The 13,629-nt window shown below is 42.5% G+C and overlaps 1 protein-coding gene across 1 annotated transcript; it reads left to right on the forward strand.

The window, feature by feature from the left end:
* Positions 1-489: 489 nt before the first annotated feature.
* On the forward strand, positions 490-10,141 carry LRAT (lecithin retinol acyltransferase). The gene is made up of 3 exons (XM_084625543.1): positions 490-574; positions 1,846-2,756; positions 6,018-10,141. Exons 2-3 carry the CDS (start codon positions 2,145-2,147, stop codon positions 6,168-6,170), a joined length of 765 nt encoding a protein of 254 aa, XP_084481669.1. The 5' UTR covers positions 490-574; positions 1,846-2,144; the 3' UTR covers positions 6,171-10,141.
* The last annotated feature ends 3,488 nt before the right edge of the window (positions 10,142-13,629 follow it).

Below are 13,629 nucleotides of genomic sequence, written 5' to 3' on the forward strand. Positions count from 1 at the left end.
TTTGGGTTTCGGATCCATTCCTGAATGCACAGTCTATGCTATGCCATGGTGAGGAGCCCTCCTCCCCCCGACACTGGTATGATGACTGAAAGGGAAAATATTTATTTGCTCTAAGGAGGTCCTGCTTTGCCCACAGAAATGTGTCGAGGCTTTGGGCATACACAGTTCCTGCCCGCTTCTCAGCAAGTGTTTGTAACCGACCGAGACACGCTAAATCAGTTTGTTTGCAGATGTTCAGGCAAACAAAACGTAAGGAAATTAGCTCAAAAATTTTCCCAGCCCTGCAATCTTCCTTAGAAAGGGGGATAGTGTGAAAAGCTGGCCCTGCCCCTCCTCCTGTTTCTTCCCACCCGCTTTCTTGCTTCATGTATAGTGGGACGAAGTTTCTTTCTCCAGACGGAACTAAAAGGTTGAATCGGGAGTGTTTGTGACATGAACAAAAGTCAATGGCACTGGGTCTGGGGGACAGTGCGACTGCAGGGGCTGGGAGAAAGGCTGTGGCCACAGAACCCGAGGATAAAGGGGAGCTTGGCCCTCCTCCCTTCCTGGTCTCCAAGGCCCTGTCATTTTCCAGGTAAGATGAATGTCCTCCCATCAATCATTCCGCGCAGCCCCCAGGGAGAGCCGGGAATTTGCTCGGCTACTGAAACTTATTAGCCTCAGACTAGGCGGCTTTGTTGCCCTGACAGAGCTGCTCTTTTGTGGGCTTTGTTCCCGGGATTTATACATTGACATAATGGATTAGCGGGAAAGAAACAGCAGAGGCATGTTTCCTCCGCTCTCTTAGCCGACGGATTTTAGGACAAGTTAAATTGTAAATATGAGTTCCACTCCCCTCCTCACTTCGCAGCCTGTTGTCTTCCCAGATAAGCAGGAAATTATCGATCGATGTAAATGCAAATGGTTTTGTAAAGGAATCAAGTGCACGATCACTTGTCATTGCCACTACGATTTCCTCTCCTCCGTACACTGCGCTGTGTAATAAACATTTATTGTGCCTGCCTAATCCTTTGAACTTTGAGGAACTCAGTGCGAGAGGAAAGAGCTTTGTTTAGGAGGAAACAAATTGTCACTGTCGTTCGTCACGAAGTATGACAAACAGGGGGAACTTGTAATTTGTAGTTTACTATCCCGGCCAGTTAGTTATTTAGCGAATACACCTATCGGGGACATTTTAATTCCAAGGAGGCTGTAGTCATTCACAACATCAAAAATGAGTGCTAGTGTTTGAGGTCAGATCTCTTACTCACTGCATGTTTATAACTACATATAGTCCCAGCAGAGAAATGCCCCTAGTAGCTCTTAGGCATTGTAATGTTTAATGCGGTGTTTGCTACAGTGATGATCCCGGAATATAACAGAATCCCGTATATTCAAATGCAGTTGATATTTGATGCTCGTTTTAAAGCGATTACAAGGAATTGCAAAGAAAACAGAATACACAAATGCAAGTGGTAGTTGGAGAGATCCAAATGCGACGGGAGAAATTCTCGGGCAATCTAACTGACCTTTCTATTCTACAGGCCCAAATAGATGATGATGTTATATTTGAACGCCGTGAAGACTTGGGGGGAGGGTGGGGGGGAGACCATTTTGAACGCGTGAGAAAGCGCAACTTTTTATCTTGGAAGTAGTTTGCGTTACTTTGAGGTCCCCACTTACAGGCTGTAGCTGTACACAATTTACGCCCATAACGAAATCAGTGTAGCTCAGGAAAGCTTATGCTCAAATAAATTGGTTAGTCTCTAAGGTGCCACAAGTCCTCCTTTTCTTCTAGTGGCACTTGTGTCATTCATAACTTCCCTCAATGGCCATTCATTTTATTCCATCGCTTCCCTCTCTCAGCTTTGAATTCCTGCAAACGGACACATTGTTCGACTGCCTAGTTCCCTGGCCCCTCTCCTCGCGAACAGGCGATCCAGAAGCCAGGAGCTGCTCTGGGGAGGAGCTCTGCCTCCCAGAGGCTTCAACAGGGCAGCAGCATCAGGGCTTGCCCAGGAGACGTTTTTCAAGCGCTGCTTCTGAATAAAGGTTTATTTCGCTCACGGTTGGAAGCCGCCCACTTCCCTCTCAGCCAATCGGGGTTGCGCTTGCTTGTGGCCCCGCCACTCCCGCCTGCCCGCCCGCCGGGATAAGAAGGCGGGATGCAGGGGTGGCTGGCAGCATCCCGCCGCAGGAGGAAGGCCAGGGAAAGCCTCCAGGCCCGCAGCATGAAGAACCCCATGTACCAAGTGGCCTCCCTGCTGCTGGAGAAGCTGCTCCTCCTGGCCAACCTCAGGCTGTGCAGCGAGGGCCCCGGCGCGGCGGAGGAAGAGGCGAAGCCCGCCAGCTCCTGCGACGCCACCCGCTTCAAGCGGGGCGACCTGCTGGAGGTGCCCCGCACCCTCTTCGTCCACTTCGGCATCTACCTCGGGGACAACCGCGTGGCGCACCTGATGCCGGACATCCTGCCCGCCTTCACCGACGACCAGCGGCAGATCCAGCAGGTGGTGACCAACAAGAGGCTCGTCCTGGGCGTCCTGGCCAGAATGGCCCGCATCCGGGTGGACACGGTGGAGGACTTCGCCTACGGCGGCTCCATCCTGGCGAACCACATGGACGAGGCCTTCCCGAGCAAGGCGCTGTGCGAGGAGGAGGTGGCCCGGCGGGCGGAGAAGCTGGTGGGGGCCACGGCGTACAGCCTGCTGTGGAACAACTGCGAGCACTTCGTCACCTACTGCCGCTACGGCTCGGCGGTCAGCTTCCAGACCGACAAGGTAAAGCCCGCCCGGGGCCCTGCCTCGCTAGGGGAGGGGACGCACCCACCCCGGGTTGGCCTGGGGTGACTGGTACAGGTGTGTGCTGGTCCTCTGCCCATCTCCCCTCTGTGTCTGGGGGCGGGGGGAGCAAAGCGGAGCCGATCTGTTCGCTTTGCTGGCTGCCCCGCTTACCGTCTGACGTCCCGTGGAAACCCTACACGCTAGGACGAGCTACCTCCCCCTCCCTGGGCGGGCACAAATCACTACCAAAGGGTTTTTTTCTCTCCTGCTGGTAATAGCTCACCTTCCCTGATCACTCTCCTTACCCTGTGTACGGTAACACCCATTGTTTCATGTTCTCTGTGTATATAAATCTCCCCACTGTATTTTCCACAGCATGCATCCGATGAAGTGAGCTCACCAAAGCTCATGCTCAAATAAATTGGTTAGTCTCTATGGTGCCACAAGTCCTCCTTTTCTTTTTGGGGATACAGACTTACACGGCAGCTACTCTGAAAACAGCTTTAGAGTTACCTGGCGAACGGATTGGAAGTCCCCCTGGCCTCCCACCCGGCATGTGAGCCAAACACCTGCCCAGCTGGAGTGAGCGAGGACAGGATGCAGAGTCTTGGAAGACTGGTGGCTGGGGGGACTGGAGAGGGAAACTGCCCCAGCAGGAGCCCCAACGATCTTGCTGTAACTTTAACCATGTCCTTCCCCTCTGTGAAAGGAGAGCTCACTCAGCCTCTTTCCCTCTGCATGAGCAGCATCAGTAGCTTAACGTGAGCCTTCTCTGGGGGGCAGGGGCAGAGGGTGGGAGGCTCCCTTCTCCTCCTCCCCCTGGTTCTTTGGCTGCTACTCCAAAAGCTGCTTGCAAAAGGAGTTGTCTGAAGCCATCATTAGCTGGAGGTTTTGAACTTTGTCTACATACTTCTAGTCCCTTGTCTAGTGTTTCCTAACACCCCGGAGCCTGAAAACTGGCAAGAGACAGTCTTAACACTTCAAATCTCCCATGAGGTCAAATGACCTGACATCCTGCAATGGACCATTAACGCTGAAAGGGATTTTGGTCCTTGACTGCTAATGGTTTGCTAGACTCAGCATGAAAGGAATCTGTCCACGCAGAGGGCCCAAAAATGTGTAAATACAGGTAGAAGTTACAAACTCACCCCTCTGTAGGTCATTTCCACCTGCCCCCAAAGGGAGTCTCCCCCCATTTCAAATCCAATTAGAATGCTTGGAAACGGGTTAAAACCCAAGGCTGTTTGGTTCCAAGCATTGTTATTGCTGCAAATCAAGCCCCCACCACCTCAAAGGCTAACTTAGTGGAAGAAACACAGACTCTTGAAATTGGCAAGGTTCTAAAAGTATGCGAAGAAAGAGGAATCTCATTGATAATGTGATCTGCCATAAAGGTACATTCAGAGTAAAGCATCCTCTATGAAATCAAACTCTAGGCTAGTATTTGACCTGAATAAAGTAGCTCTATTTGGCATGGGTGAGGAGGAAAGTACCCCCTATACCTGAAAGGGCTTGTGGCACTGATAAACCAGGTGTTTCATGGCTAATAATCTCTGAGCTGGGGGTAGGGAGACAGACAGTGAATTTGTTTAAAGAAGCAAGACTGGCATCAGTCGACGGGGGGGGGGGGAATAAAGAAAAATAAAAGCAAATTTCTGCCAACAAAGCACACACCTCCCCCCCCCCCTTCACCTTCTGATGATCTAAACCAATGATACGAAAATACTTTACTTTGAGGCACTGGATCCATGCTCTCTAGAAATGAAAAAGCCCAGCAACTCCGTCCATTTACCAGTTTTTAGTTAAACCTACTAGGTTCTCAGCAAATCCTGTGCCACCAGAGAGATCATGGATTTTGGAAAAGAGCTGGCAGGCCTTTCCTCCCCAGATAAAAGAAATGTACAGTTGCCACATTATGAGGTGTCTGAAGTCAGTGATAGCAGCAGCCCAAGGCTAGTTTGGAAAGGAGTCCCCCACGCACTTTACAAGCCTACAAAAGTAAACATGTCAGATTTATTTAGGTAGCGCAAATAATTTCTCGCAGTGAAAGCCATGTTTCTGCGTGATAATTATGTTGGAGCACATACTACCCTGTGTGCTCATTTCAGCCAAGGAACAGAGGCTAGTCAGCTTCTTTATTATTATTATTTTTTATTTAAAGTAAAATATTTAATCTGTGTGTATTAGTAGTGGAGCACTTTCCATGAGTTTGAAAGCTTTGCTAGGTTTTACAGAATCAGAACAGATTTTAATTGGTGTTACTATTTAGCACCTCCAGAATAACAGAGTTTTTGTGTGTGGCTTGAATAGTCCAACAAACAGCTTGGTGAGAGGATAGGCTGTGTAAAATCTCAGTTGGGCTCAATCTTCACAATTCTTAAAAAAAAAAAAAAAAAAAAAAACCTTGTTTTTTTTCCAAGTGTACTCCCTGAGAAGTAGGTCACTTGGTGCTGAGGCCTGGTTTCCGTAAGTAAGCAATCTTTTGAGCAGTCTAGTCAATACTCAGCTCTCTGATCCGAAGTTACTGTATACTGGCACTGCAGCCACAGACTGCTGCAAAACACTGTTTCACTGTCTCTCCCTTCCCCATCCAACGCCAAGCAGGATCTTGGATGTTTTATTCAGCAGGAGATCAAACAGAATTAATGGCATTTTAAGGGATTGCAAAGACTGACTCCAGGCGTATTTCAGTCTGAAATCTGTAGTATGTAAAGGGGAGAGGGGAGTGTCTCTATGAAAGCGTAATTTTCCAGTAGATGCTAACAGTCAGTTCACCAGAATGGCTTGCCCACCATCCTATCCACTTAAATTCTCCTGCCATGTAGGTTTCACACCAAATTACAATCAGTTACAGGTTTTGCAAGTCATGAAAACAATTTCCAAGTTGCTTAGAAATAACTTAACCGGCAGCTAAATTTAACCTCTCTGCAGTGACGTTGATCATCAAGAAAATAAAGCGTGATTCATTAGACAACTAGTAATGAACTCTTAAGATAGGCTTGGCCTCTCTAAGGACCCGATCCTGCATGCACTGCAGTCAGTAGTAAAGCTCCTACGGACTCCAATGGGGCCAGGGGCAGTTTCTAAGGGGAATAGATCCCTTTTCACTCACCCAGCCATCCCTTTCTAGCCCACAGAAGTTGAATCCCTGGTACAGAGCAGTCTTTGATGGTCTGCTTTCTCCTTGCCCTCACCAATACCTATCAGTTTAGAATGATTTCATATTTAACTGTGAACCTTTCCCTCTGACTTTTGCAGTTCTGTGAAACAGTGAAGATGATTATTCGGGACCAGAGAAGTGTTCTTGCTTCAGCACTCCTGGGATTAGCATCTATAGTCTGTCTGGGTTTGGCACCTTCCACCACCCTGCCCACTATCATTATTCCATTCTTTCTGTGGATGGCTGGTTAACAGCAGCACCAGAGTCTGTCAGTGCCTGTACATAGAACGTATAATACTGTATTTATAAAAGCACAAATTACTTATCAGCAGTTGTGTAAAGAGAAAAAAATGTGACCTGTAACTTGTGTAATATTTTAATCACATCTTTATCCAGAACACAATGTACAAAGAGTAGCTTACTGTGTAAGCCAAATAAACCAGATTTCCTGAAAATCTCACAGAAGGTGAATTTAACACACCTTCCAAGCCATGAAAGTGTGTGTGTGTGCGGGGGTGGGGTGGGGTGTTTGATATAGTTCTGCTCCCTGCTTTCAGTCATAAATTCATCTAGTGAATTTATTTTATCAGGTATCTCTTAACTCTGTGTATCCAAGTGCCATATAAAATAGTGAAGATTAGAGTTTCATCCTGAAAGCAGATGATAGAGGCCATCTAAGTACCTAGGCAGAAATGATGGAAGCTGAAAACAAGCTAATTTAACTTCCATATGTATGTATTTTGCATTCAGAAAAGTTACTGTTTCTAAATCAACTTGTATTAAGCCTAGAAATATCTTTTAATGGAAAATAAAAGCAGCCTCAGGATTGTATTCTGCATTGGTAAAAACTCCTAGTTAAATATTGTTTCCTGTACTACTGTGTGTGGCCAGATCGGTACTGCCCATTCAGTTCCTTTCTGAGAGGTGTTCACAAATCATATATCCATTTTAATTGCACAAACTCTGTACATCCTGAACAGCTTTTTGTCTGGGTTAAGTTGCAAGGAAAGCCTGCAGTTCCTCAGAATTTTCCTTGCTAGTAAGTGTCAGTGCAGCCAATATAATTCAGTACAGGGGGTTTCAGAAGATATGGAACAAAGCAATTTGGTTGGTGAAGACTAGTAACATGCAAACCAATAAGAATTTTCCGATGTTCAGGAGAGAAGGAAAGAGGCCTATTTTCTCTTCTCTTCCCTCGGTAATGGGAGCAGTGTGGGTGCCATAAAGTGTCATGAGTCTCTGTGGCAGATATTACAGTCAAGCTACTGTAATTTAACACCTATACATACCACATACCCCTTAAAAATTATACATCTTTCATACACCAAATGTGTGAATATTTAACTAGAAGCCAGCAACTTTTTGAAGAGCATGTGATATATGATTCAAGGGCTTTTTGGAAAATATTGCTATTCTTAACTCAGGCTGATACCTTTTTATCTCAGACCTCTGTGGACTCTTTCCTTCAAAATCCAACCCTGTCTAGTCACTCATTTTGAGTGACTATTCTATTTCTATTATTATTATTATTATTATCTACAGTGTTTATTGCTGTTTTGTAAACATGCCTTTTCTGTGTACTGAGGCATTTAAGCATTATTCTGCCTCTACTTTTAAATCTAAAGCATGCATAATCTCCAAATCTTGTCTCTTAACAGTGAAAGCTCAATGTACCACAGTCAATTAAGAACAATATTAAATAACAAAAAATGCCTCCTTTACTACCATTTCTACAATAAGATTTACTTTATCTTTATTTAAGAAACAAAAAAACCCCAACTGTTTGAAGTGTGGTATCTTGAATTAAGTGTCTGCTCTGTTGCTAATAGCAGTGTCTCGTTTTGGCTACTCCACTACAACCGACTGAAAATGTAAAGACCAAGGATGAAATCCTGATCTTATTGAAGTCAATGGCAAAACTCTCATTTCTTTCAATTGAGATAGGATTTCACCCCAGACCTCAATACCAATGCAGAACTGTATTTAGAATAAATTATATGTTCAGCTTGCAGTCATGCTCCAAAGCAGCTGGATTTAAACTACCACTAAGTTGTTATAAACAACTTGCATTCTTTTAAAGAAAATCCTAAGGTGCCAACCTACAGCAAATTTTTAAACTAATGTGAAATGCTTTTCCATAACATATGTATCATAACCTCTGCACAGATTCCATTGCATTTTTTATTTACTGTACATAAGGTCAGCACTGTATAATTATATAAATATAATTCATTTTTATATGTTTACTTGTGTTCTGAAATTGATGAGCATAATGGAATAGCACTTCCCTAACAATGTTTATCCCAATAGGATACTGAGCAATCCATTAAGACATATAAGGTATCAAATTACATTTTACGTCTGCCCCTCCCTTTTATTTGGGATTTGTAAGAATTCCAGTAATTCTCATGAGTCAGTTACAGAATAAACAATGGGTCCATGATCAATAAGATCATCATAGTTAGGATTGTTATGAGGTGAGTGTACTCGCAGTAGCTGTAATATCAAAGGACTGATGTTGCCGCTTTGCTAATGGGGATGGGACAACCAGGGATATTTGGGGAAAGATGTGATTTGTCTGAAAACTTTGTTAGATGACACCGGGCACCTGGAACAGACACTGGGTTATTGTTCAGTCAGATCTAGTAAGTGAAAATTGCTCCATAAAGTATCTTTAAGGAATACTTAAGACATGCTCAGACTAAGCCTTTTAAACCTGTGATACACTTGCTGTATTCTCCTGATTATTCACAGGAGGACTTCAGTTATGCCCTTATGCACTTAGGAGTTTTCATACAGTCCCCGATTCAGCAAAGGACTTAAGTCCTATTAAAATTAAGAATATGCTATTTTGGCTTGCTAAATTGGGGCCATAGATTGAGCAGATCTAACACCTGTGTCGATTCTCCTGTTCATCCTCTTGGATTGTTGCTCTGAAGTCTCAAACTTGAAATTTCAACACCAACTATTTTTCTAATGACTATTTTTGCTAATAGAATACTCTATTTAAGGATTATGAATAGCCTTTCAGACCCAGGCTCAAATATGAATTGTGACATTACTGAAAGGAAGGAACTAGTTATTATAATGGACAAAACACAGGGCAGTATCATCATTGAAATTTTGCATGTGTTATAAGTGCAGGATTGGCACAATATACAGGTAACTATGGAGGATGGAGTAGATAGGGAGTGGAAATATAGAAGTTGCATTTCATTTTAGTTGGTTCTTTGTATGATTCTTTTTGAGGGCGGTGGATCTTCTTTAAGAACCTTAATGTGCAATGCGGGGACCTCAAAGGACAGGAGTCTTGCGTTGCTGGGAACGGTTAGTAGTGAAGACGTCAGGTTAAAAGGACACATTTCATGATTACCATACAAAGGTAAACAAAAATTAAAAACTTAAGAAGACAATGTCAGGGTGGAAAAATGTTTTTAAAAACCATAGATTGTTAAAATTCAAGTTCTAATGTTTTAATCACTTGATGCTATGGTCCTTTTGTGTATTAGCTTGATGAATGAAAATAGACTAGTCGGTTTCTAGTTGACTTCTCTTTCAGGTCCTTATGCACTAGCACTCTGTTACAATGTGTAGGTTGTAAAACTGCTGGGGAATGTGTGTGGGTAAGTAAGATACCATTGAGATTTAAATGCGGCGGGGGGGGGGGAGTCATGGCAATATTTGTCAGTATTAGGTTTTGGGGAACAAATGAAACTACATTTTTGGCGACATATGACCTGACAGCATCTGTTTGGGATTCAGAACGAAAGCTACAGAAGCAAGACAAATTCTCTGTTATGGCAACCGTAGGTCTGGTTTGTCCATATTGTGTGTATATGTGTTATATAATTAAAGGGTCTCAAAACATAGTATGATATAGTGTTGTGTGAGAATGCATCCTATGTTAGAAAATCAGTGGTTTGTATGCTCTGACTTTATATTTGAATATTAAATGGAAGTGATCAGATAACAAATGGCTCCTGGAGGTGCAAACTGCTTAAGCTCTGTAATACTTTAGGCCCCAATCCTACAAACACAAACATATTCTTAAATTTACTACATGAGTAGTCGCATTGATTTCAAGTAAAAGTGTGTTTGCAGGATAGGGGCCTTATATTGTAATACTGTGATTCATTCAGCAACTGTGTTTGTGATGTACCTATTTGTGTAGTGATCTTGCATGACTTTATGCTGTTGAAATAAATTGCCAACTCAACTCTTATTATTAAAAAAAAGTTTACATCATTTACACAATTACTCTCTCTAGAAATCACTGTGATGCCATGTCTATGTCTACGAGCTCAGGCCCGCAGACAGAGACTTGTTAGCTCAAGTATGAAAAGTAGTGTAGCCATGGTAAATACTCTGTGGGTAAGTACTCAGCGTGGTGGAGACATGTCACTGCTGCCCATACGACCATGGCTACACTGCTATTTATTCTCATGTGAGCATGTGTACACAAGCTGGTAATCATACCCCACCTCATAGTGTAGACATAGCCATAGAAGAATAGAACCTTAAGTGTGGAATAAGCAGCAGGAACAGAAGAATGTTTATGACCCTCTTTTCAAATAAACTTTTTACTAATAGTAGAAAACAGGATGAGAAATCTAGATAATAGAATAATCATAGTGGGAGGGGGAAGGAGGATCAAAGCTCAAATGCAGCTTGCTTCTCCATTGTATCTCAGTCTAAATTTTTACCTGCTTAATCATAATCACCTCTTCTCCCATTAAACACCCACAGTGGCTCAGCAGGACTTCTCACTGTATTAGTAAACTGCTAATGTTAACCCCTTTAGTGTTGATGATAGTTACAACTACTTTTGGTTTGGAAGTTAAAATAATTCTTATCTCTCACCTCCTTTAATGCTCACCTGTACTTCACATGAGGTCCCAAAATCTTTGAAATAATACTATAAATTAATATATAAATATACACAAAATTAATACAAATACAACATATTCAGTAAAGTTTCATATAATTGGGCTATTATGAAGCTGCAAACTTCATACATTTCTGGCCACAACACCACAAATGTTATAGGTCCAAATTTTTCAAGATATTTAGGTATTGCTGCACTCAGTGTTACAGACTCCTAAATCAGTTAGGCCTTGCCTCATTTTCAAAAGGATTTAGGCACTTAGGAGTCTAAGTCCCATAGACAGTGGATGGGATTTAGACTATCTAAATCCCCTTTGAAAATGAGATGTAGGCTCCTAAATCAGTTAGACATTGCAATCCCAAGCACAGCACTACATTTAAAAATCGAGGCTATAGTGCCAAAATCAATACATAAAGATTTTCCAGATGAGAAGTAGTATATATTCACCCAGGTACTCAAAACCAAAGTGACCCAAATTTGTGTTTCATACATGTAATAAACTTTGTTTAAAACCTATATGGACACAGTGTTCCGAGCCAGAGCACAATGAAATAACATATTTTCTAAAACTGCCAAAATTGGGATTTCAGGGATCTACAATTTATTTTCCGTTCACGTACATGAATGTTCTTTAACCTATAATTCTTCATGAACCTAATCACTGTAAAAAGACCCATTCTTCTACAGTGCATTCCTGTGCAACTCTGACACATAATGTGCATAACACAAACAGCTATGTATAATCACATTTTTATGAGAGAACAAATGTCTATAGCACTTCAAATGCTCACATTGATTTTTGCTATTCTGACTGTTGCAGTCTTTGCTGGGTTCCACCAGATGCCAATTTTAACTGTGAAAGAAGTAACTCAACATAGAGATACTCTGGCAATTGTAGATACTCTCTAAAGATTCTCCAAATCATTAATTCAGAGCTGCATAACTATTCCCCTCTGGAGGCAATATAGCATAATTAGTGGGGGCAGGAATCATCCACCTTTTTAGAGTTATGCTCCACAGATACTGGAGAAATCTGTCAACATAAATTAACATTTTTCATTTCTTGATGTACTTCTAACAGCACAATCAAGTATCTGTTCTCACATCTTTTAATATTAATGGGTTGTTCACAACACTTCTAACTGACTTACCTCACAATTAAGGTAACCTAGAAGTTGCACAATGTCATTGTAGATAGAGCTTGGAACAGAACACCCAGGTCTCTAGTTATGTTTACACTGCAGCTGGGAGCAAGCCTCCCAGGAAAGGCAAACAGATTCATAAAAGTGGGGCTCAAACTAGTGCAGTAAAAATAGCAGCAGTGTGGATGTTGCAGCTGGGGTGGCAGCTCAGACACTGAAGTCCCCCCAGACCCTAAATGTAGCCCAAGCCACAAGATCCACACTGCTATTTTTAATATGCTAGGCTAGCCTGAGTCTATCTACCTGGACTGGGAGGTTTGCTCCCAGCTGCAGTGTAGACACGCCCTAATACAGAACCAAGATGCAGTCAGTCAGCCACATTGGCTTTCATAATGTGTACTAAATCTATCTGCAACTACTGTTCTAACCACTGTAGACAATTCTGCTCCTAAAGCCAGGAATGACTGATGCCCAGCATCTTAGTGTTGTCTCAAAAACAGTTTTGTAAGCCATTGGCAAAAGTGTGTCATACCTCTGCTCTCAGGGCTGGTCCACATAGAAAATAACAGCCTATATCTGCTACTATTTGCGCCTTTATCTCAAATGAAAGACATACAGCTATAGTCTGGCTCTAAAGGTCATAAGGCCTGACCCAGTTGTATTAAAACAGGGAAAATCTGATTGTATAATTAAAGACTGCTTCCTAGTGTATAATCACATGGAGGCACAATTAAAGTTGCACAGACAACCTTAATTCTGGCAATTCCTAATTTTTGAATGCTTGGTTTTGCAGATAATGTTATGTTATATAATATAGGGTCCCTCTTTAGTGTACTTGTTGAAATGATTTTATTTAGATGTGGATTTTGATGTTAATTTTTTATTATTGTATGTTTATTGTTTGTATTTTGGCTCCTGGGAGCTGTCTCTAAGTACAGTGTGAGGTATGTTTTCAGGATACTGAAAGTTTTTCATGTGCATCAACAGAGTGGAAGACCTTGCTTGGGTAAGCTCCATAAAGGTCAGAACTTGATTTAATAAACGTTCCTTTCAAGAAAGCAAGCCTTGTTCCTGAAGGTATGAAATTAGCACTTACTGGGGAGTTGGTACTTCAGAGCGATGCTAATAAGCTATAGAGCCTTTCACTTTTACATCACTAGTTTGAATCCAGCACATGTGAGAAGGGATCAAAAGATGTTCTCATCTACTGGATATTTGGTGCTTTATCATAAGAGATGTGTAGGGTGGGTCCTAGTTTGAGCTCTCACATCTCAAACGCAACACTATACTTTGCAATAACTGGCAGACTCTTCAAAGAGGCCAAGGACTGCATGAGTCATGGAGACTGAACTAACCCTGTTCACCCATGGAGACTGACCTACCTCTAGAGGAAGTCCCTCCTCTGTCCCCCGGAAAAAAGGTGAGGCATGCTGACAGGACACTGTGTGATAGATGGGGGACTTCATTCAGCAGAACTCTCAACTCAACTCCTTCTGCCACTAATGGTCAAATAGGCTAACTCTTTTATCAGTACTGAATTCATACAATTTTTTACAGTGAAGGTTATGGTTATATGCAAATTATTTCCAATATGAAAAATTCTCATTACATAATTTGCATAAAATATTCCAGAAGGAACTGCACAAAATGTCAAAGCTGTGCGACAGCAGAGACCAATATTTA

Source organism: Lepidochelys olivacea (genome assembly GCF_965140295.1).
Source record: "Lepidochelys olivacea isolate rLepOli2 genome assembly, chromosome: 4".
NCBI lineage: Eukaryota > Metazoa > Chordata > Testudines > Cheloniidae > Lepidochelys > Lepidochelys olivacea.